A 25,613-nucleotide genomic window follows, 5' to 3' on the forward strand; every position below is an offset into this window, starting at 1 on the left:
AGGAGGTGGGGTTGTAAAACACTGCCTTATGAGATAGCAGAAAACTGAGCATCTTTTGCTAGTATCGATTCAGTAGATCTTTTAATTAAGTGCCCTATCGAACTTTTCATGGGGCTGAACAGATCAGGTAACATTGTTGGAGCTGGACTGCCCTGTTTGCTGCCATGGGACTGGAGTATTCAGATTGAGACATGCTATTCCAGGGGCTGCTCTGACAGCACAATGGTTGTGCAGACAGGTGGTGACTTTGTCCTTGGAGGTATTCAGTGCTTTGGTTGGACAGGGCTCTGAGCAACTTCATCTCATATTCAGGTTAGCAAAAGAGATGTCTTACTCATGTCATAGAATCATAGAATGTATTGAGTTGGAAGGGACCTCTAAAAGTTATCTGGTCCAACCTCCCTACAATAAGCAGGCACATCTCTAACTAGGTCAGGTTGCTCAGAGCCCCATCAAGCCTGACCTTGAATGTCTCCAGGGATGGGGATTCCTCTACCTCTCTGGGCAACCTGTTCCAGTGATCCACCACCCTCATATTAAAGAACTTTTTCCTAATGTCCAACCTAAATCTACCTTTTTCTCGCTTAAAACAGTTACCCCTTGTCCTATCACTACAAACCCCTGTGAACAGTTCTTCCCCTGTTGAAGATCTGTCAGATTTACATAGCATCATCATTCCCCAAGCTCACAGAGAACATTCAAACTGTCCTCATAGTAGGAAAATACAAGTTGGAGTTGATAATCCAGCATTATGGGTCTCTGGGCACACCCATCACAGGACAGCACTCTCCCTCTGAAGCACAGTACCCACAGCTGCTGCCAGTGGTTTTGAACACCGACATGGTGCGAGTGGCAGTCTCGGCTTCCGAGTCTTAGTGCATGTCAGGGTATGCTCAAAACTCTCCATTTCTTTTCCATCATCACCTTTTGAAATGGCATCAAAACCTAGGACGCACTGACAGTGACATGACATCATATGATGAGCGTGTTGCTCAGAGGAGGAGCGCCAGAGACAACTTTATGTTTCTTTGGTACCATGACCAGGGAATTCAGGACATAAACCTGGTACACAATAAGAACAGTCCTGCAGTCCAAAAGGCATCTCTGTGCCAGTATTTTTGGGGGCTGAGATTTCAGCCATTCTAGGTGAGGAAATGTTGCAATGCTAGCTTTGGGCTGCTTCCCTATCGCATAAGAGGAAATGTAGCCTGTCTCAAAGAAGGGTCATGGGTGAATAACTTTTGTTTCTGAGCCTGCAGCTGTTATTAGTCTGAATTAAAAAATTGTCTGCCAGATGGCTATAGTTGCACCAAATAGAAATACGGTGTTTTCCTGTTCTAGGTCAAGGGACCTTGCAGTTATACTCAAATAGTAAAAGTGATTCCTACTCTCAGCATTTGTATCTTCCAGACGCACCACTGTTTACTTCTGCTTAAGGAATTACAGCATAACTCACTTTCCGCTGTTGCTAATAGTTTCTGACCAGAAATCTAAAAAAAAAAAAAAAGTTCATATTGTCAGTGTAAAGAAAAACTGTAATTAAAAAAAAATTAGAATGTTTGTGTAAGATTTTCCCACTTGTTTTATGTCTCTATCCAAAAGCATGAGTTCCTAGTAAGAAAGTATACAATAATTCCTTTAACGGCATCTATTATGAAATGTTTGGTATGTAAATACAATTTTTAAGGTCGTGTTTTAAGACTTAGATTTTATTTAATCTTTTGTTTAATCTGAGAGCAGTAATATATCGTGTTGTCCAGGTGACTGAAGGTTAAGATGACTGTTATTTTCCCTAGGCAGTTGTGATGGCTCACAATGCAAAACAGTGATCTCCAGGAAGCAAGCAAGATAGCATCCAGACTGCTTGCAGTTAACCCATCTCTGCCTGAACTAGAAAACTATTTATGAAAATTACATTGCAAATTAAATCATTAAGAGAGATCACTACTGGAAACCGTCACTTCAGGGAAAGGTAAGACTTTGCATTAATTATCTAGTCATTATGGATTTACATGAGATTTTTCTGTTAGAGTGATAGTGTATGAATGCATTTCTTTATTGAATAAATGTGGCAACTACTATCCTTTTATAGTAAATAGTTAAAAGTCTTTTGCATAGTTGAAAAATATAAAACATGAATATTGGGATTTGGAAGCTCATGTGTATGTAGTTCTTACTAAAGAGGATTGTGTGCATGAATTTAAATATTTGGCAATGACAGGTTTCTTATGGCCTCACTTTAAATATGAATTACAAAGCTATATTAAGACCGTCACATGTGACATGGGATTGTGCACATACTTCGCTACAAGTATTTATGGACTCTTTGTCTTAATGTTAGTGAAAGCTGGCAAACCGTTACCAGGAGATGAAGAAACTTGTGGGTTGTAACTAATCTGATACAGTGCAAGTGTTAGTTAAAGCCTTCCTGGGACTGAAATTCCTTACAGAAAGCGGTTGGCTATATTTGGTCTTGTAAATGCTGATACGTGTTTGAAAACAGATGAATAAGCATTTTGCATGTGTACTAAATAAGTGTCTGAAATAGCTGCAATTGCTACCATGCATTTATATCTTATGGAACCAGAGGGAAAAGAGAGAGAAGCATGAGTAGAAATTTGGCAGCGTCCTTCTCTTGAACAAAACAAACCCTTTTTTTCTACTAAAAAAGATTGGATGGGTTTTAACCTATCATTATTAAGCTGTAGTTAGTCCTTCTGTCATATAAAAATAAGATTTCTTGGAGTCAATTAATTTTGCCTTGTAATTGGCTGTAGGTCACAGCAAATTATATTGTTAGCAGTATTTCTCCTTGAGTACTGGCTTCCATAGTGCTCCCAATTCTATTCCACTGAAGAGTGAAATATTTTGGTTTGCTTTTAAAGAGCAGTACTATAAAGGTTCTTGACAGGGCCACAGACTTTTCAGTCTGAGTAGTTATTTTTATATTTTTTGTTGATTGCTGAAACACGGATTTTTCTGCTTCAGCTTTTCTAGATTTTTGGATGATAATTTGCAGTGCATTATTATAATAAATACCGTTTATTGTTCAGTGCCTATTTTGTTTAGATGTAGTCTCCTTTTATCCAAGACAGTGCCGATCAGAACAGTTAGAAGGATGTATTTATGCTGTAGAGCACAGAGATCTGTAAATGTGGGATATATATTCTAGAACTATATGACCATTATGAAGATGGTGATTTTCATTGCCTAGAGATAAGCTGTTCTGTGCAGCAGGGCTGTGTAGATGCATGCTTACAGTCCCGTGCCAGTCACTAAAGAGTGTAAGAGAGACATCTAACCCATATAAAATAATGCAGCTGCAGGAGTCTGCAGCACAGTCACTGGTTGCTCTAGACACAAGATTGAGCATGTATTGTTGTGCCACGTGAGCCAGAAGGGAATGTGTGATGACTCTGGTCTGGAAAAGTACAACTATATGTAATTACAGGCTCTAAGCTGGGAAATGAGAGTGCCGTTTCCTAGACTACCTTGCGACTGTAATTCTAAGACCTCCTATGTCCCAGTTAAGCAAACTCAGAAAATACTAGATTTGACCACTTCTGGACTAGTTTACCTGTTTTACTGTGCCTTGAAACAACTGGTTATACTAATGCTGCGCCTTCACAAAGCAGTTTAAGAAGATACTACTTCTCAGCAGTTAAGCTAATGGCTTCTGAGTAAAAACAGTATCTCATGGCAGCAGGCTTCCCACTCCAATGGTTACAAATTTGGTATATTAGCAGGTGTCTTATAAATGTCCTTGAACTCAGACTTGGAATTACATGAATATGCAAACATATTCACTGGCTTTTATTTTCTAAAAGGGAGATGAGACCAACTGACATGATGTGCTCTTGTGAAATCTCTTGTCTTTTACAGTTTAGAAAAAATGCCGGGTCATGGAGGGAATGACATAGTTTAATTTAACTAGAACAGTGTTGATTTTTAGTTGCACTGGTGATGTATCAGAAAAATTAGCAGTACTGAAGTCTGATGAATGTGGTACCTACTATCTTTCCATAGGTTCTGTCAGGTTTTGGAGGATGACATTGCTAGGGCATCAGCAAGAGAATGCTAGGGGAGATCATACCATAAACATAACTGCCTTATTTCCTATTTCCTCTTACTTATTTTAATGCTGCATGATAAATGTATGCCCTTTGATTTATTTGATCTGATGGTATTTTAATAGTATATTTGTCCAGTTCTAAATTGAACTCAGTCAGTTCTATGCCTTTGGCTTTTGGAAATAACGAATGAGAACTGTCTGTTTAGACGCACGAAGGCATGTGACAAGCTATCTGGCAGTAATCTAGGAATGCCATTAAACATGTTTAATTATGCACTTTGTTTACTAGGTTACAGTTTTAAAATTTTGCAAGGTGGAGGACATAAAAACCCAACCACTTTATTTTATTGTAGTGCTTTGACTTGATTTTTCACTCCATCATTTCTTCATTCAGTTATTTGTGAAGCCTGTGTTACCTATGAAGGTCCTAATTTTTCCGGAAGTTCTGATAGCAAGCATTGGTTTATTGGGAGTCAAAGAAAAGTGCACATGCCAGCACCTATAGGCTCGGGAAGTTGTTCTCCGTTTCAATCTCCCTTTTTGGAGAGGCTTAAGCCTGTCTGTATGGAAAAGTCCAATTCTATAACTGCCTAAACTATGTACATATATACATGGATTATAGTACTTTACAAGCTGGTAGATGAGGTGTTTAAACAGGTTGAACTGGTACAGGGGAATGAATGAGAGCTAGGTGTCCAAGAACTGAGATAGAGCATGAATAGATCAGTAATTTAAAAAATAAAACAAGGGGGGAGGGGTGGAGGAATACAAAAGGAAGAACTAAAAATAGATTTGTTTAGTTATTTTTAGGGATTCCCGTTGGTTGCATAATAATCTCTGAACTTAAAAGGTCATACTGCCAATGCTGAGTACCATTCAAACATTCCTTTTAATCTAGTGCAGAGATCCAGATGAAGAATGACATTTGGAATTTGGGGAAGGAGTATCATTTTTTTCTCATTAAAAATATCAGAGTTCTAGTTTGATATCTGTTCTGGGAAACAGGTCAGCATCATTCATCATGTTGTAGCCAACAGTATTGATACTGACTTGACCATTTTAGGGCTGATAAGCATCATTTAATATTGCCTAAGAATAGTTTTTACTTTTCATCTTAAGGCACTATAATAGTTAATTAAAGGAATTTGTCAATATTAATCTCAGAAGAGTTCTTCAGAATCTTTATAGCTATAAGATGTGTGAGTGTTTAAAATAATTTGGGTTTTGCTTGTACCTTTTTGCCTCCTTAAAAAGAAGGGAAAAAAGAAGAAAAATAAAAAGTGGGAGACCTGCATCTGGTATTAAAGGAAATATTTTTTGTTTAGGAGAGTGCATAGCATGAAAGATAACAAAAAATAGGCAGCAATTCTTATGGAAACAGCAAATATTAAAAAAAAAAAAAATCACAAGATGAACAACAAAGTCACAGAAAGTATGCAGTTATTTTCAAAGTAAATATTTTACCAAATAGGTTTTTGTCACAAGGTACAAGATGTACAAGGAACAGGATGTGGTACATACCCAGTACAACATTTTAAAAGCATTTTAAAATTCTTGGCTTTTCCCTTGCCATCATATTCAGATGGAGCTGAAGTGGTTCCACTCAATGCTATGCTTTGATTAAAACAGATAACGTTTTCCCCACTGTAGGTGGCTGATCTGGGGGTTTTTTAAGTATAAGCAACTTTTTCTCGTACATGTTCCTCCATATAGTAGAATAAGGGAACGGCTTTCATTCTCCATTCCCCCTATAGAGAAATGAGCTAAAAAGTCCAAAGATACAGATATACTACTTTTTCTCTCAGCACTGATGTGCTATTTTGGGATATGTGCTGACCTACTTTCTACATTTCCAGAAAGCAAGCTGAAAAATTTTAGCTCAGGTTTCAGAAAGATTTGGATGTATTTTTCAGTGGATTTTTGTACATCTTTTCAAATATATAGGTGCGCACACACGCACATTGGTTCATGGGGGGGTTGATGTACAGTAGCAAATCAAGATTCACAATTTTGGTAAAACTTCAACAATAACAGCAGCAGAGATCTGCTGCTAGACACCTGCCTTTAGAGGATTGGACGGGAAGATATATCCAATCTAGTGGTACCGTTATTCAGTTACATGGTAAGATAGAAAGCTTTTAGTTCCCAATTTTGAATAAATTTGATACCTAAGTAGCAAAATCCAAAATTGCTGTAAGAGTCTCGTTATTATATTTTTTTCCAGTTTCTTCAGCATTGTCTTAGAGACTGGAAGATAAAACCCCTTTGAATAATTTATTTTGACTCCATGCATCTCTTTATTCAGCACTCTGACCATCAAAGAGTGTTCAGCCCATTAGTTTGCCATTCCCAATTAAAATAATGATACATAGAGCTTGGGAATTGTATGAACAAATTATGAGAGAACAAATAATGAGAGATGAAGACCTGTTCCTGCCCTCTGCTTAGGGCAGAAAAAATTCATCAGCCCTGGCAACACTGTGCTCACATGTGGGCTCATCCCAGCAGAGCTGCTCTGCTGGTTGAAGCAAATCCTTTTTAGTTTATTGTGCTTCACTCTGTAGTGCAGAAGGTCTTGGTGTGGCATTTCTCTCATCTAGCCTGTAAGAGCATGCAAAGGTTAAGCATCTGTAAGTCTCAATAAAAGTCTGCAGTTAAGGGGGAAAGACTATCCTCAGTTAGAGGAGATGAATTCTGCCTTGCAGAGTTATATCTCTCTCTCTGTGTTAACTATAGATGGACTTTAGACTTTGGCAACTTAATCTTTGAATGTCTGCAGTTAGGTGAGAGAAATCCGGTCCCTTTTCTTTGTTTATACCACAGCTAGAGTAGGGAGTTTTGTTGATTTATCAGTACTGATGTAGTTCTACTGGGAAAGGCTGGACAGTGTAAATGAGGCCTCAAAATACCATGAATGGCAGGCCTGAATCTTCCTGTGACTGACAGACAACTTCTTACTTCTCTGGAAAGTGTGACGACTTACTGAAGCTAACCTATGTATATGTTATATGTATATTTTTCTAAGGCATTTAATTTGAGACTTTTTAAAAATTTATATTGTATGAGACTATAAAAAAATCTGGCTCTCAAATCTTCATTCATAGTTGATAATTGAGGTAAGTTTTAGCTCTGTGTGAGAGTTAAGTATTCTATAGATTCAAAGCTTTTTAGTAGTTTTTTGTAAGCATATGGATGATGTAAAATTTTTACTTATCAAGTATCCTTTGCAAGTCTTTCTGCTTTTCCAGGCTGTCCAAAATTGGTGGGATATTAGGAAATAATGAAGTTGGATCAGTATTACAGCATGATGGTCATGTGTGACTTGCCTACTTAAATGCTCATGGTGCAACAAAACGTGGTTTTAATGCTGCTACATGGAAGGTGATATAAGCACACATTCTTCAGGGCAGTAATTTGAAGGAAAGCCAAGGGGCAATTTAAGAAGCTTGTTCAGCTTGGCTGTCAGTGTGATGGTGAAATACGGTGGTACTAAAATATTGTATCCAGTGCCTTGACATTTCCACTTAACAATGAGGTATAAATAAAGGAGAGAGTTCAAAAAAGAGGCCTGTGAAATTCTGCAGGGGGGAAAAACTGCAAAGCTTTTATACTGTGAGGCCTCAAGAGTTCAGTCATGCAAATTTATAAAACAGAAATATGCAAGATCATCATTACAGATTCTTGTCTTTTAAAAAGCCAGCTCAAAGCAAGGAATTTCTCAGCTTTATAAATAAAGGCACCTGGAAGTTGAAGCTGGACTAGCTCCATCTAAACCCAGATTTTCTCACAAGAAGGAAATATTAACATTGAAATAGATGAGTTATAGCATCTGCTACCAAGGAAGGAGGAATATTCCTGTCACTGTGGAACACGCACTGCCAAAAGCTAACTTTAACCTCGCCACTCTGCAGCATACCTAGTGGAGAGGCAGAGGTTGTTGAATCAATGACGCTATCATAGAATTATAGAACAGTTTCGGTTGGAAGAGACTTTCAAGATCATAGGGTCCAACCTTTGTCCTAGCTCTACCAACACCACTAAACCATGTCCCTAAGTACAACATCTGCCCGTCTCTTATACACCTCCGGGGATGGTGACTCTACCATCTCCCTGGGCAGGCTGTTCCAATGCCTGACAACCCTTTCAGTAAAGAAATTCTTCCTAATATCCAGCCTGAACCTCCCCTGGTGCAGCTTAAGGCCATTTCCCCTTGTTCTATTGCTTGTTACTAGGGAGAAGGGACTGACCCCACCTCGCTACATCCTCCTTTCAGGTAGTTGTAGAGAGCAATATGTTCTCCCCTCAGTCTTCTTTTCTCCAGGCTAAACAGCCCCCAGAACCCTCAGCCTCGTACAAGACATGCTCCGAATCCTTTTCTACCTTGATAACCTGCCTCTGTACCCTCTCCAGCACCTCAATGTCTGTCTTGTAGTGAGGGGCCCAAAACTGCACACAGTGCTTGAGGTGCGGTCTCACCAGTGCTGAGTACAGGGGCACGATCACCTCCCTACTCCTGCTGACAACGCTATTCCTGATACAGGCCAGGATGCCATTGGCCTTTTTGGCCACCTGAGCACACTGCTGGCTCATGTTCAGCCGGTTGTCAATCAACACTCCCAGGTATCCATTTGCTGTAAAAGAAGTACCAGAGACTGGGCTCCAGGCTGAAACTAGGTTTGGTGATTTGATTCCTACAAGTCTACAATACTTTCCAAAAGCCTATCTTTTGCTAGCAGGAAAAACTCAGCAGCCTTCTGTATACAGTTGGTCCAGTGACCCTCACTTAGTTATCTCTTGTTTTTCTGTTCCTGTGCTGTATTCTTTCCCATGCAAGCGGATGTGCCCGGCTTGTTATGCTTGAGAAACATCTCTGGGAATCTCATTTCTGCTGAAATGTGGTCTGAACTTCACCCATTTCTCTGTGTGCTTCCAATCTGTGGAGGAACCAAGGGGATCTCAGGTTATTTAGGTCCCCTTGGGACCCACTATTAGTTTCCACCCTCCCCAAAAATATTTATTACATTTGCACACTATGCTGAAAGAGCTGTTTCCCTCATACTCTGCTGTTTGGAGTCAAGTCTTGGAAGGATAGACCCAAATAATTTTCTCCACCTAAGAAGGATAGATATGATATGACCAGCAGTGTAAAGTGCCATAAGTAGGTCTGATCCTTGCTATCATACCTTTTCACTTCCATAGCTGAAAGTTATTCTCAGATGCAGAGTCGCTTTACCAGCTAAATTTATAGTGCTAACATGACAGTAACGCTTAACTAAAAAAATAAGGGTAATGATTCCTATCACAAATTTGTTGAAGGACTTATAGAAGATATATGTCTTCCTGAAAACAATTAATTTCTATAGTATTACCGCTTTTTCTTGGATGTTTGCATAATTACAGAAGTGTTCAGGAATGTATTTTTCATCTTTGCCCATCCTAGAGACTGGTAACGACTTCACAGAGATAAGACAGATCATGGTGTTCTATGCTATCACAGCCATTAGTTCTTCAAATTCCTCTTGAAACAAATCTGAAATCTGAGGAAATTATAGGTTATCGGAGCTGTGTAAGGATAATGCAGCAGGGCTCCACAGTCTTTATTTGTGTATCTTGGAATCTAGACTAATTTAAGATTATCATGCTGAGTCCGAAAAGCCCTAAATGGCCTACAGTCCAGCTGAAAAACTTATTGCTCCTCAATATTTTGCCACTCATCTTAATTTGGGGGTTATAAAGCCTGGAGCTGAACATGCAGGAAGGAGGAGGACGATGGTGTTCATGCATTTCCCTGGACTTCGGAATGAATTACTGGAAGAGGTCAGTGGGAGTCTTGCTATGTTTTGGGAGTATTGCAGGATTTATCTCCCTTGGCAAGCTTTTTTCTCTCTAACTAAGCTCTTAATTGGCTTTGTGTGAAATAAATTCCGCAGTTCTGAAGCCCTGTGTAGAGATAACAGTAGAAGAAAGTAAGGAGTGGAAGGGTGTTTCCATTTCTTGAGAGAGCTGATATATATATCGATTAATGTTCACAGTCAGTGGGCAAACAGGTGTCTCAAAATATGTACTTGCTACAGTGAGTGTCTGGCTTAAACTAGGTTACTGCGCAGTTTCATTTGACACTAACGCTACACTTTTCTCAGTTGTTTTCATACGTGTTACTAGTCAGAATAAGGTTGTGTTGTCTTAGTTTAAAATTTACCAGTTGCACAGCTGATGCTCAGAAGAGTGACTCTCATCTTCTGTTCTGTTGTGGCAAGAGTGATCTTTATTTCTTGTTTTCATTGCGTATGATAGTGTGTGTGTGTGTGTATATATATATATTTGGTGTTTATCTGGTGGGCCTTGGGCCACCGCAGCTGTGTGCAGGGGCACGCTTTCAGCGATACAGTCACTAAAGGGAGCATCTGTTAAATGCATGATCTCTTTTGTCATTTTGCATGTATTACAGCACTTCCAAAGGGACACAACTGCTCTCTTCTGCTAATGCTGTTTTGAATGCATCTACTGTCATTCTTGCAAATTAACTATTGTCAAATTAGTCTAAATTGTAGTTAACTCAGGCCAGTACATAGTCGCAAAGAATCTCATCCAAATTTTTACATGTTTTTCTAGTTTGTTCTTGTTCTGCTTATATTAATAATAGCTGTAACCACTGAGGGTCCTAATCTCAATAATCATAGGAAAATTGAATAGTCAGTTTACATCTGTGCAGTTTTATTAGCCACATTAAAAATATATAAAAGTATATACATATATATATTTTCACAATGCACGGGCACGCTGCCTTAAATCTAACATTGGTATGCAGGCTGTATAAATTGTGTCAGGTTTGTAACAGTGTAATACAGCATGATCATTTTCCAGTCCTGTCCAGAAACAATGGTTTGGATGCCGTCTTGTCATGCAGCTGATGCTTGAAAAATAGTCAGTAAAATCGAGAGCTTTTCATGTCATTGCTTAAAAAGGTGGTGCTTTTCAACTGGTTAGCTTCTCATAGCTCTTCAGAAAATGAGGTGGAGGAAAGAGAACTGCAAAACATCTCTGACTTCAGGTTTGTACAGGGAAACTTATTCTTCCTTTCATGTTTTGTGCGATTTTTCCTCTTTTTCAGTCTTCAAGCAGTTGGAATTTTTCACTTACCTTGAAGCTTGCTTTAGGGGTCAGCCCCTGCTTGTGCTTGCCAAGCAGTGCTTGCCATTGCTTGAGGCAGCGCAGTGTGTTGGTTACCTGTGGTTGGCCCTTGCTTCCTGTGGTTTGGAGACCCTGAGTTTCCTCACATCCTTTCCTTTCCCCCTTTTTTCTACACATGTACTGGCTGCCATCTTTAATCTCTGAGTACAGAAAAAAAAAAACCAAAGAGGAAAAATACATTTAATATTCATGTAGCTGTTCCTTTCCTTGCTCTCTCTCTTTCTTTCCATGACATTGTAAGAGGAGCTTCAGACTGCTTCTAAATCCACATTTATTAACTTGTGTAGAGAAACTTTCTCTCAGCTGTTCTCATTTTACCCAGGCAATGCAGATGGGAGTAGGGAGAGGGGGATAAAAAGAAGGAGAGAGAGGGAGAGAGAGAGGGAGACTATTTATTTGCAATATGGAGTTCAAATTCAGGAGCACTGGTAAAGCATGAGTAACCAGTTTACCTAATTCAGGTGCAGTTGGTAAGTGAGGTGACACAACTCTGTGATAAGTCTGTACACAGAAAAATGCTTATTTTACAAAAGAAGTATCCTGCTGTATTGCAGTGTTAGATGCAGTAAGTAGGTCTTATTAATACTTTTCAAATACAAAATAAGTATTTATGATAAAACTACAGAAGTTTAATATTATACAATTAAACATGTACAAATCAGGTGTGAGGTATTTGTGCGTGTATCTGGAGGTTTTAAAGATAATTTACACATCTGTGCTGTATGATGCTGTAGCAATGTCCTGTTTCTTCTTGTATACCACTGCCTTCTATAGCAGAAACTGAAGCTCATGTCTTCAGGGTTGTGCCTCAGTCAGGCATTCAAATTAGCTAGTAAGGATGTGTTCTGGTGTTTCTAGAGCTCTGACCTCAGGTGGAAACCCTTCATTTCCCTATTGATTGGTCTCGCACTTGGGACAGTTTTATAAGGAAGCTGTAATACAGCCAAGGATCTAGAAAGCAAATTATTTCCCTAATACTAGAGAGAGAATAAAATTAAGTCAAAGTGTATATAAATCTGTATGTTACACTTCCTATGAAAGGGGATGCGCTGAAAGCATGCCAGACAACTTTAAACCTATTTGTGTGTGCCAAACGTCAAGAATATGCGCATGGTTCTGACTTGCCTGCAAGTGGGACAGCTAGAAAGGAGGATGGTTTGCTGACTGATGTGGATGGAATGCATTTGTTATCTTAGATGAAAATTTGAGATGCTTTTGTACAGCCTGCTTTTGTCTCTGGGGAAAACTCTCTGGGGAAGGCTCACACTTTCCAGTTTGTGTGCTCCTTTGGCCAGTACTGTTGCTTTAATAGATATCTTTATGATCGCTAGATGAAACTGAGAGCACTGATTTAGAGAATCAATTGAATAAAACTAGGTTATGTTCTATCACTGTTAGGGATCCATCTACATTTATTGTATTGTTACTAAAACTCTAGAACTCTCATAGCTAAATGTGGCTTTCCTATTCTGTGCAACATGCCATGTGTGAAAATGAAGTGGGTTTTTGGGGAGAATATGGAGAAGCTAGAAAGCAACAGGCTCAGCATATAATCAAGCATACTCTGAGGTGATACTGAACAATAAAAAATTTGATGCTCCAATTCCTTTAATAGTAGTTGTGAGTACACATTTCTGAAAACAGTATGATTTGTGCATCTGAATTTAGGTGTGGCCTGAGTACACATATGAAATCTATGTCTGGGGACTCAGGTTCTTTACGTATTTGTCTTAAATGAAGAACTAAGATATAAGCTATACCTGGCTGTTCAGACTGCTACACTTCTGAAAATGTGCAGGTGTCAGTGTTGAGGATCTAAGGGACAGCTTGCCCCAACATGAGGGTACAGATGGAGCTTAGACCAGTAGGAGCCTGGGCAGTAGTGCTTTCTGCTGTTCTGGAACCCTGTCCCACTAGAGGCAGCAAGGTTCTCCCCCATTTGAGAAAGGAAGATCATATTCTTGGGAAGCTCAAAAGGTTCTTCTTTTTTTTTTAATTCCTAAAGCCACAAGCAAGTTAGAGACTCTGGCCTGGATGACATACAGAATCATGACAGCCTTGATTCAGAACTTAAATGGTACTGGAGAAAGGGCAGTCTTGATCCCTAAGATTTGGGCACATAGATTTCACTTGGATCTGAACTGAAGTGGAAGTCAAATTATCTGATTCTCACCCATAATTAGTAATAGATGATACAAAATGTGTTTAATTATGTAGATGTAGAAGTAGTATCTAGACTCAGAACAGGAAACACCTATTAAAGAGGCAAGTATTATTACTGGATTCAAAGGCTGGTGAGAGTTGTTACCTTCTTTTTGTTTGTGTGGGTAATGACATGGTGCTCACCAGGTACTAGCCCAGGGGTTCGAGATCACATCCTTGCATCAGGTTGTAACACACAGCCTGCTAAGACCTAAGGAGTGGATATTCAGTGAGGATGTGATAGAAGTTAAATGACTGTGCATTAAGTAGAGTCTGACATTATAGAAGATGTGGAGGGTGGGAAAAGATGAGAAATTAAATCTTCACAAGGACTCAAGAGGACTGCATAGCTGAATTTTCTCTCCTCTCTTCTTTTCAGTCTGGTACATATTTAAAAGTTTTTTCTGATACACTGTTCCTTTTTGGGTTTTTTTCTTGCAGTGTAGGAAAGACATGTGAAACCTAATTTAGGTCTGTCCCACTACATTGCATAGGACAGGTTTACTGAAGGGTGAGATAAGTTTTGGCTGCATTTCTTGTTTCCTCTTCATTAACAGAATTTCGTGTAACACAAGCAATCCAGAGTCTTGGGCAAGGGACTATTTCTGCCGCAGGGCAGCCTGATCTGTCTGTGTTGCATCTCATCCAGCACTGAATCAATGCAGCTTTAATATGCTGGAATTTTTAAAAGTCTATATGTTATTAAAGGGCCACATATATATTCGCTTATCCATGAAAAGCAGAATTTTCATTATCCTTTAGTTTTCATGACAAGGAAAGGAAGAACACTGGATTTCCTGAATCTCTGTGATTACTTTGGACAGTAGACTCTCATAACAGCAAGTGTAGAATAAACTCTTCGTAATTAATGGAAACTTTCATTAAAACGATCCTCCTAAAAAATACTTTCAAGTTCCAAATGTTTTGATTTTTTTTTTTCCTCTATATCTATAACACTTTTTTTTAGTGAAGCTGAAATGCTCTGTTATTATCTCACAGATACATGCTAACAAAACTTAATTCCTGTAAAATACTGAAAACTCAGAAGTAGTTTTAAATAGAAAATTGTCTCTGAAATCTATAACCTTCATATTTGTAGCTTGCTCGCAGTATTCACTTTCTACACAGAATGCAATAAGAAAAACAGGGACAACTGCCATGTTTTAATCACGACTAGCACTATGCCCTACTAAATAAAATTCCTGTATAGCATCTAGGTCTTTCTCTTACCACTGTATCCGGAGCATGGGCCTAATGTCACAGATTGGAGTGGAATAATAGCAAATATGATTTTGTAATTGAAGTGTTACTGTCATGCGGATTCTGGCAAGTTCCACCCTCAGCTTTTGATCTTTGGAAGATGCCCAGCCTCTGGGCTGCCCCTTGGTCAAAGCTGCATATCCTGACAGCTCTGAGGCCATCTGCAAGGAGCCCTGTCTGCTGGCTGCGTTCCTGCGCTGTGCCTCTACACTGTACCCAGCCAGAAAATGCCTGTTTCCAGGGTTTGTGTTGCTTTTCTGTTGGAGAAGGATTGGCTTTCAAATCCTCACAAAGATAAGGCTGCGACAGCTATCATGTAATGGGAACATCAGCGTGAAGTGAAATTATTACAAATGTACATTAGCATATGAATTGTTCTGCTTATGAAATGCTGTGACATGAGTCAGCTTCCCCTCTTAATATGGGAAGTGCGCATTATGGATCAAACAGTAAGGGACTAATACTATCTGAAAAACAGATTACAGCCTTAGGCATGTATTTTGTTTGTTGTTAGCAAACAAGAATTTGACTACAAATTAAAGGTGCTTATCTTCTTTCAGCTGAAAGACAATGCAGTTGAAACACTCGGCCAAATCTGTCAATATTCATTTATTAAAATCAGCATACCAGCATAGAAAGCAACTCTGTAAAAGCTATATTCTCTTCTTCATGTTTTATCTGTTTGTGTTTGAGGGAGGTGAGGAATTGTCTGGGCTGAAAGCTTCTTTCTCTTTCCTGTGACTGTAATTCAATATTAAGTTATCTATTGCAAATTAAAATTGTAAGTGTGGTGCATGATATGACTAGCATCTAGTACTCTGATTTAGCTTGCTCTAAGGTCAGGTGTAGCTTGGCAACTAATTCCTAATTGCACTACTCTGAGTTGAGTGTTTGCTACAAGTGTAGAAATTAATGTGAACCTAAAATGATCTCTTTGCTGTCTTTGAGATTATGACCATGACTGGTTATTTGTTGACCTTTTGCTCTTATAGCCACTTCTGAAAAATGATGCTTGAGTGTAGAGAGGTTTTTTGGATGCTAAGGCTGTATCAAATCCAGTCTCTTGGCTTATAACAGCATTAGACTGGAAGAAATGGGCTAATTCAAGCAGAGAACATGTCAGATGTTTACATCCTATGGATTAAGACAACCAGGTTATTCCAGAAAATTAAACAAATTATTTTTGGGTAAGAGTTGGAGGGTTTGAACAGCTGTATATGTTCCTCGCTTTTTGATTCCCCGTTTTCTCTTCTTGCATTGTTTAATTTTCCTATTTGAAATGCAAAACAAAAGACGTCAGAGACTTCATAGCACAGATACGTTTGCAGATCTGTGACTGTTCTGCTATGTATGGGGGATGAAACCTAGGTAAAAAGTGCTTACAGGAAAAAAAGAAGATAAAGTTTTCTAAATCGGTATGTACTGTTAAACAGTCTCGTCTTAGCAAGCAGGTACCCAGGAGTACTCAACTTGGTTGTTATCAATTTGATTTCTTTAAACAATTCTGATACCTGTAAATCCCACCAAAAATGCAATAAGTAGCCAGAACATTGCCTTTGAAACTTTGGTTTTACAAATATTGTAACTAGGGGTAACCTGGCACAGTCACTAAAAGAAACAATTCATATATCCCTGTCCTGGATGCTTACTCCTGTCTTCTTGTCTCTTGTGGCAGCATGCCTGAAAATAAATAAATAAATGAAAGGTAACGTAGGTTTGTGCCGTGGTTTGCTGTGCAGCCTCACAAAATGGGTGCTAATGAAACAAGGAGGGAGGCTCTATGGGCCACAGGCAAGAAGGACGAGGCTTGATTGATTGAGTTGTGCTGGTTTAAAATGTTAGTAAAGCTCAAATGTTCCTTTCCTGCCATTGCAATTCCTCCAACATGCATGGCTAAGAGGCCTCATCCTCCCTTGGAGGTATTTACACACCATTCTATTCTGGTATGTATAGCCTGGTGGGAAGGTCTATGAGTCAGTGTACACTGATATCGAAGTTACTTTACCAAATCAGACAGGAACTCATTGTAGTGGTGGGTTTTTTTGTTTCCATAATACAGATTTTCTGAGCCAGCCTGCACTGGCTGACACATGGAGAACACTTTTTAGGAAACCTTTTCTTATTTCTGCTGTTGATAAGCACAAATATTTCCTCAGCGGAAATGAGAATGACAGCTCTAATGCAGTCATAATAACACGGGGCTTACTGCACATGAAACATAACAAGATTTGCTGCTGTATTATTAAACAAAAAGCTAATGATAATTCCTTCTGTGAGGAAACCTAGTTTTCGATGATCTGGACCATGCTAATTTTGTGCCTCAAATCTGTATTTCTGCAGTATAGGGTATTGTCCAAACACAAATCAGTTATGAAACATCAGTTTCCTTTAGTTTTTATTTACCAAACTTCAATCAAAAGAAATAGTGATAGAAACTACAGACACTACAGTTGGGTAGTCCACTGGAGGCAAGGGGTATGATGTTCTGATCTAGCCTTTGACCATAATGGATAAACCGAGTGATTATTATACTGAGCTTTCAAAATTGTAAGAAAGTACCGAACTACACAGAACCTGCCAGAGAAGCCTGAAGCCTTTTAAACCTTCGCCAGCCTGAAAATGTAGCCAAATTATAATTCCCATGCTTCGCTTTTCACCATTTGAGCACTTTTGTGATTCAGTTCTGAACGTAACACAATGATTACTTTCTTGTAGTAATCTCTTCTGAAGGATCTTGTGTAAACCTTTGATGGGATAAATAAATATTAGTCTTCCTTTATCTTCTGTGCTCAAACAACTCTAATAGATTAATGACACTTTTTTTTTTAGCAACCGTGTTGATTAGTCCTATTGTGTTGTAATCTAAATTTCAATTATCACTTTAATCACTCTTTCAGAAAACAGGCTCGGTGAAGTGTAGTTCCTTAAACTATGATATATCTTTCTAGAAAAAGGAAATATTTAATTCTCCAGTTTCTGCAGTAATTTTCAATTATTTACTGATTTCTGCAAAATACTTCAGTCGTTTGATTCTTGATTTACTTCTGGATTCCTGGATGTATATGATAGGAACCTTGTGATTAATTGCATATAAGATATCAAGTGTATTTCCACACATTATGATTGCATTTTTTTCTTTTTTTTTTTTTTTTTCTGGTGTTGTTTCCATCTATAAAGGTGCAAAGCTTCTGTCTCTAAGGTAGAAAATAGGAGGTCTGAGAGGGGTGTTGTCACTGCAGCCTCAGTGGAGAAGAATCTCAAGTTTTACCAAGAGTGCTCTTTTCCTTTCTTTCTGTGCTGAATCTTAAAATCTTTTTTGACTGCTCAGTGCATCTGCTTTATTTCTTTGATCTTATAATTAATAATCAGTTCCTCTTCCCTCTTCCTCCCCCATTCCCCATCTTGTTCTTTGTATTGTGCTGTGACTTATTCTGTAGAGGTCTCACTTGGGAGTACACTGTCAAGTTTTTACACATGTGTCTCAAAAGTGAGGGTAACCAACAGGAGATACATAAAGTAAACCACTAAAAGAGTTAGGCTACTAAAATAGCACTTAGGCACCTTGCTCCAACAACTTTCAGACACAACCAGGACCCTCAGCTTCTGTTCTACAGCTGCATCTTACTTTACTTTATCCTTGCTTAGGATTTTCAGTTTTCAGAACAAGTATTTGCCTGTCTTGATTTTTAGGTCTGAATGAATTTTCAACGTATGTGTTCTAGAGCGGATCCCACAAAAGGCAATTTAGTGATGAGATGTTTGGGGTTTTCATCTGTCCTTTTCTGGGTTTCCACCTGAAGGACACTCAAAGGTAAACTGTTCTTAGATTCCTGTGTACTGCTGCTGGATCAGGGGCTTTTGCCCTTGACAGATCTCCCCTGTCTGAAAGAGTGTGATCACTATCGCACCTTTGAGTATCCCAGCGGCGATTTCTCCTGTTGGAAATGTTCTACTTGGCATGAATATTCATTGGGCTGGAGCAGGTAAGATTGTATAGTGCAGCAATTGTATCACTCAGCTAGAATATGGGACAGTCACTTTCAAGTCACTCTTCTAATGAATACTTAATTATTTATATGTGTTGGAGTAGTTTCAGCAGAAAAAGTTAAGAGCTGTTTCCAGAATATCCTATAGCCTGGTGGTTAGGTCACTTACTGAAGATGCTGAAATTTTATTTAAAGCTTCTGTCAAATTACAGTTTAAAGCTTCTCAAATGGCAATTTCTGCATTTGGTATTTATTACTTCTCGATCTTCACACATGGTTTGAATATATTTATATTTGCTCAGATTTAAGTACTTTTTGTTGTTTTGAAAAGCTTTTGATTCAATTACTTTGGTTTAGTTGGTCTATCAGGAATGGACTGAGTATTTTTATGTTGGTTCAGTCAAAGCTGAAAAAGCAAGTGGAGTTGAAAGAAAAGGAGGAGGAAGGAAAGCTTCTCTGACCTGTTGGGGTTTTTTTTGTTAACTGGGGGAACAAAGAGGATGAGATCCACAGATTCTACAGATTTGAAGGACATGAAAGGAGTATTTTGGCCTCTAATGATGAAGACCAGTGCCTACAGGAATTTTTAAAAAGCACCTGACCAATTTAGACATGCAATTCTCTTTGGTTATAACCTAATTCACACCACCTAACCTATTTTGGCATCCAGTGGGATTTTCAAAAGCTTATTTCTGCATATAAACAGAGCTTACGATCCTTTGAATGCTCAGCAGGACCAGAAATAATCAGTTTGCTATCTACAGTTAGTGTTCACTTGGTTTAAATGACTTTTGTTTAAATAAGCAGTTTGTTCTGAATGCAAGGAATGATTTCTGAGTCCAAAGTATTTACGATTGGATTCTCACATTCATAATTTCAACTTCCAGCCAAATGTAATTTAATTTCCAGGGGAAGAAGACAAAATCTAGCAGACTATTTGCAACCTTCTGCATTTGTAACACAATAAAATATTTTAAAAGCAACATAGGTATTTATTAGGATACATAATTTCCCCTCTTCTCTTCCAAAAGCATGCAGGTGAACAGTTGTCAGCAATAATAAAAGTTGCACTGAATTTCATACAAAAACTGTATTTAGAGCAGCCAACCTCTTCATCATTACACCAATCACACAGTGTACCCTGTCTTTAGGAAAGTAATTGTGGGCATGGTGGTATTAGGTCAACGGTTGGGCTTGATGATCTCAGAGGTCTATACCAACCTAATGATTCTATGTATCTATAATTAAAACACTTATGGTTTAAGTGTTTTCAGTGATTTGGACAAATCAAGTTCAATCTTCAGGTGTTAAAATCAGTTTGGCCGAGATATCCATGGTCCAAACATTAGTTACTCTCACTTTGAATTGCAACTCTGCTTATTCACTTTGCATGTTAAAAGTTACTGTTATTTAATAGCAAAATGTATGTAGGTAGAAGATTTGTTAGTTTTAATTTATAATTCATTTTCTCTCATTGATGACAGAATTCAAGTAAGAAAATTAGCAGATTCATAGAGAATGTTAGGATTTGTCATTTCTTCTTTCCAAACATTTGAGAAAGCAAGATCATATCCTTGGGAGGCTCAAAAGATTTCATTAGGATAACTGGAACAAAACAAGAAAAGTACCTTGGCTTTTAGTTAAATGGAGAATTTACAGACTGTCTTTGGCATACAGATATTTAAATGGCTTATTTTTATTAGTCAGCAGTTGCGTAGAGAGAAAATCAGTCACACTGGCAGATCTTTGATTTTGACTCTAGTAGGAAATAACATTGTTGCTTCTTGAGGAAAGAAACCTCAAACTGGTAGTTGTGACCATAAAAACCTTTTTGCTTTGGACTATTTATCAGCCTTTAAAATGTACCATTGTCAAAGGACAGGACTACCTTTCCTCAGACCGGTCCCTAGGCTGGGGACTGGGTTGGTTTTTTGTTGTTGGTTTATTTCTTTCCTCTCACTCTCACTCTATTTTCTTTTTTTAAGGTTTAGCAGCACTTGTTTAGCTTGCCAAGTTAATGAACTATTAATGAAGTGATCTGAGAAATGCCGTTGGTATAATATAAACCCTAGCCCTAGACAGCGCCTCCTGGTAAACTGTATTTTCCCCTTTGCACAGATTGTGCCGCTGAGCTCAGGTTTGTTGAACTTCCTAATTACCTGAAAACTTTCAGAGGAATGATTTCAGCGTATCTCCTCCCTGGGCTGTTTCCCTGGTGCAGGAGGGGCGATGCAGTAACTCTACACCTGCTCCAGCACACGCCTATCAACTTGCTCAACTTCCCCAACGAATGCCGGGTTGAGCATGAGAACATCCGAGATTGCTTGGGTCCGTAGCACGCGTCCAAGTCCTTCTGGATATTTGGATTGGCTTGGCTCTGGGGAGGCTTTGACAGTTAGTGCTCTGCAATGGCAGTTGATGACAGCAACTTGTACTCTAGGACTAAGAATAAACTGAATCCCTATCAGACTCGTTATAAATCAACAAGACGGAGAAGCCTACCACCAGACATCCTGCTAGAAAATGATTTTAAAGGAAAGTTTCAAAGAAATATTAGGAATATAGAGCCTATACATCCAAGGCGCCCTAAGAAAAGACCTTCTATTTTTTCAGGTAGGAAATGCTATGTTAATGGTATGTTGGTGCAATATCTTTTAAACCCTGTTGTTAACATTTGAAGGATTCAGTAGCTGACTCCTGTCAGGATTTATTCAGTTTTAAAACTTGAGACAGTCTTCACAGATAGATTTAATCAAGTACCTTTTATGTTAAATTATGTCAGCCATTAGAGTTAAGGTGATGAAAAAGAGAGACTATCTTCATATTTTTGATTTCAGGTTGCTTACTTGTGAGGATTATTTTTTTTTAATACTTAGGATTTAAAGGAAACCAGTTGTTTCTCTGGAGCTTTAAACTGCATTTTGCTTAACCTCACTTATAAGCAATGCAGTCAATAGCTGCAGTGTAGGTATCACCCTTGCTGCTCTAATACTGTATCTCATGCTTTTCTGGAGAAGAGTGGTTTGGGGATACGCAGACTTCTTCAGTCTAGCTGATTTTTTTTATGCAGCCAAAAATTAACATCACTAAATAGTCAAATGCATGCTTCGAATTCCTGGCTTGCACTGAAGCCTGTAATGTCTGTAGTTAATAGTTCAGTTTAACTCTCTAGTTGTTGTGAAGTAGTAACAAGGTGTAAAGGTGGATCTCAGTTAAGCTAATGACAAATCTGGATTGTTTTGTTTTGTTTTATTTTTTATTTGAAATGTACCTAAAAATAGGCAACAGTTAGCATGAGGACAAAGGATTTGTTGCTAAACAATGAGGTCATCTTTACTAGGAGGACTTAAAAGCTTTTATGGGGGGGAAAATCAATACCAGCTCATCCCTACTGAAGCTGAAGATGTGTTTCTGTGAGGCCATCGGAAGAAATCAAATCCTTTATAGAAATAAAAATATAATGTTTTTTTAAATTTAGGTATCTACCATTTCGAGATGAAAATAAGGATTTTTAAATTTCTAGGGGGAAATAATACAATCATACAGATCTTTGAAGAGCTATGAAATACATTGAAAAGTGTTATTGATTATTTCAATATTAATATTCCTTAATGACAGCTAGACTTACATGGGTACCTTCTCATGAGCTGAGCTGAAACACTGCAGAAGGAATGGGAATACAATGTTAAAAGATGACACTGGGCAGCACCGTTTGTGGAGGATTTAGAGCCCTCATTGTACCTTTGTTAAGGTATTTGAAATACTTCAACACCATAGGAAATAAAGCTTTTTTTCCTCCTTCCTATTCTACCTCCTCAGCTTAAAGAAATGCATAAGCCCTATTGGATCTTCAGTCAGGTGGCTCAGACATGCCCAAGGCTCCTGTGCTTCCCAGTGCCTGAACAGGCTCTTGCTGAGGTGATGTGGTCTGTTGGTGACTGTCAAAGCACATTATTTTGGGCAGAATATACCCTCTGTATCTTACTTTTTTCTCAGTTGGTGCTTTTTGTCTTCTAGCTACCTTTTCTGCTCCTTAATTACTTCTGAGTTTGTTTTCTTTCCTCCTGTAACTTTTCACTGTTATTTCCTGTAGATTTCTCCTTTATTCTGTGTATTCTGTGATTTTTTTTTTTTTTTTTTAAATATAATTCTTCTTTCTCTCTGTTCTCTTTCCACCTTCCTGAATTACCACACTAGCAGTAATACTCCATTGTTTGTGCTGCGTCAGATACGAGTGCTTTAATGTAGTTTGTGTGTCTGGAACACTGCCATTACACTTATGAAATCCACTGCAGCTTTACTGCTGTACACTCAAGGGCACTTAACTCAAAGGTAATGCAAATTGCTTGCTATAAGCAATTGATGGAGCATGATGGAAAGATGGGTGTAGTCTTTCATTTGGTAGGTCAGCAGTATACATGGGAGAAGCTTTACTTGATTTGCCTTTGAAAACAGGTTAATAAAGTAAGCTTGAAGGCCTCTAGACCATTATCTTTTGTGCTGGAAATATTGATTAGAATGGAAACAGAGCTGTATCATAGAATCATTAAATGGTTTTGGTTGGAAGGGACCTCTAAAGATCAAATAGTCCAACCCCACTGCTGTGGGCAGGGACACCTTCCACTAGATCAGGTTGCTCAAAGCCCCATCCAACCTGGCCTTGAATATTTGAGATAAATAGACAGGTAATATAGATAGATAGATAGATAGTATAGATATATATTGATATACTTGCTCTGCGGTCTTTTGGGTTACTGCTGAAGCCCTCTTAAAGAATGTGGTAATTCATACTGCCTTGTTTCAGCCTGGTCATCTATTCATATAAATATATTAAATCTATATAATTTTGACTCTTCCACCTTCTTCTAATCCCTGTATCTCTGCTTAGTCCTTTATATCATCATGAACCTGTTTTAGTTTTAGGGCATGCTTCCAGTTTATTCTGAAGTCACGTACGTCTTGTTTTCTTTGTTTTTATTTATATTAAAGACCTTAACTAATGAAATAGTGAATAGTGACACGTGAAGACACCTAGGTGCAAGGATATAGGTCAGTTCATACATTGGGACTCTTGTTTCAGACTTGGTGCAGACTCAGGGAGGCATCTTGCATGCGATAGGCTTGGTTTACAATTTTTTCTTAACCTTGATAGCTAGAAGCTCACTCTTTAGAACTGAAAGCTGAAACCTGAGAAGAGTGACACATCTGTCTGCCCTGTCACCATGAAGTTAGTCATTCACGTATACCTAGGCAGGACTGTCCAAACAATGGTATCACTGGGTTATTGTGTTCTTTCCCACATGTCAAGGGGAGAACAGAAACTATGATCGTGAGGAGAAAACATGGCATTGCCAAAGGGATACGCTGCACAGAGATACCTTTTCCTTCTTTCAACAAAACACTTCATTTCTTCCTGTTCTTTAAATTTGAAATTAGCTGTTGCATTCTTCAATGCTTGGTTAATATCAACTGCTGATATCTAAATTTTCGTTTTTACTGTTTCATGGTTACATTTGTGGGGTTTTTTTTAAATGACAACACAGGCACAAGTGATCATAATCAACATTATAGGGCCATTTATTGTCAATAGAGATGTTCATCACCTTAATTAATTGAGTTCTGTACGGATCTGCTGACATGCCCCAATCTCAGCATGCTATCATAGCCATTACTGAACCTCACCCTGGCAGGACCATACAGAAATGAACAGTGTCTTGTCTTAACCCCAAGATAAACCTGTGACTTGTTAATGAGAAAAAAATAATTGTAGAAAGACAGAGTGCGCAACAAAGGGGCCTTGGGAGGCCATGTCTTTACGGAGGTACCTACGAAAGGTAAATTGAACTAACTGAAGAGACATGAAATTAAAATGGGTTAACTAAACATCATTAAACATCTATGCTGACTCATATTCAGAAGCACAATGGCCTGAAGAAAATTAGTCTGTATTTATTGATTGTGTAGGTTGTGTTTTTTACTCTTACTTGTTTTTTGAAGAAGGCTGATGGTATCGTTTTTTGAGATTTCCTCTTTATACATGGCAAAGACGTGAGATTTTGGCTGGTATTGTTAATTTTCTGAAGAAAGCAGAATAAACAATACAGAAATTACAAAGGTTGAAATCCTGAAAAAAAAAAGTCATAGTTCTACTTGGAAGCCATTTGTATTGTGTGCTGGGGATGTTTGCTTAAGGAAGTACCATTGAAAATCCATTTCTAGTACTGTTATTAGTATCTTGTGGGCTTCTTTCTTCTCCTTCTTCATTTTCATGTGCAGGTAGCCTGTGTTATTGTTGAATAATGTCTGTTGACTGATGTGTCAGTTTAGAAGGGCAGAAGGTGAGAAAAATACTTCGGATTTTCTGTCTCTCCCAGGACCAGACACACCTCCTTTTCATGGCCATGTACCTGTGACTCAGGTGTTGTGTTCACAGACAAAATAAGCTCTATGTATTCTGTGGGACAACACGTTATCTCTACTTTCGTAAAAGCATCGTGGTGTTGCTGTGAGTTAATGTAACGAAGGTCAGTGGTTAACAGTACTTTATATAGCTACTTAAAGTAAGAATGTAGGTTGCTGGTCTGTGATTTTTACAACAGAATAGCTAGTATTCTGTAACAAATTCACTGCTTTTTTTTTTTTTCTTTTTCCAGTGAAAATATTGTCACAGTTAGAAGTCTTGAGGCACTCTCTCAAAGCATTTCTGGAGTTCAGACCAGACAGTCTAGCAAAGTCACTTTCTAAAATAAGTAAGTTAATTTGACACCATATTTGTATGTAAATTAAAATACTGAAAATAAAAGAAAGAAGGCATTTATATGTAAGAAAAATACTTAAGAGTTACTCAAGATTGATAAGAATAAATTGTTTACTTTTTCATGAGGCATGGGGGTAAAACAGAC

The 25,613-nt window shown here is 38.3% G+C and overlaps 1 protein-coding gene across 1 annotated transcript in view; it reads left to right on the forward strand.

Moving 5' to 3' along the window:
• Positions 1-21,119: 21,119 nt before the first annotated feature.
• The window catches only part of FRY (FRY microtubule binding protein), a 203,075-nt gene continuing 198,581 nt past the window's right edge, over positions 21,120-25,613 (forward strand). Inside the window, exons 1-2 of the mRNA XM_086481863.1 lie at positions 21,120-21,324; positions 25,365-25,460. Coding sequence (XP_086337989.1) covers positions 21,120-21,324; positions 25,365-25,460 — 301 coding nt within the window. The remainder of the gene's footprint in view (positions 21,325-25,364; positions 25,461-25,613) is intronic.

This window comes from Leptosomus discolor, chromosome 1 (assembly GCF_034619465.1).
Source record: "Leptosomus discolor isolate bLepDis1 chromosome 1, bLepDis1.hap2, whole genome shotgun sequence".
Taxonomy (NCBI): domain Eukaryota; kingdom Metazoa; phylum Chordata; class Aves; order Leptosomiformes; family Leptosomidae; genus Leptosomus; species Leptosomus discolor.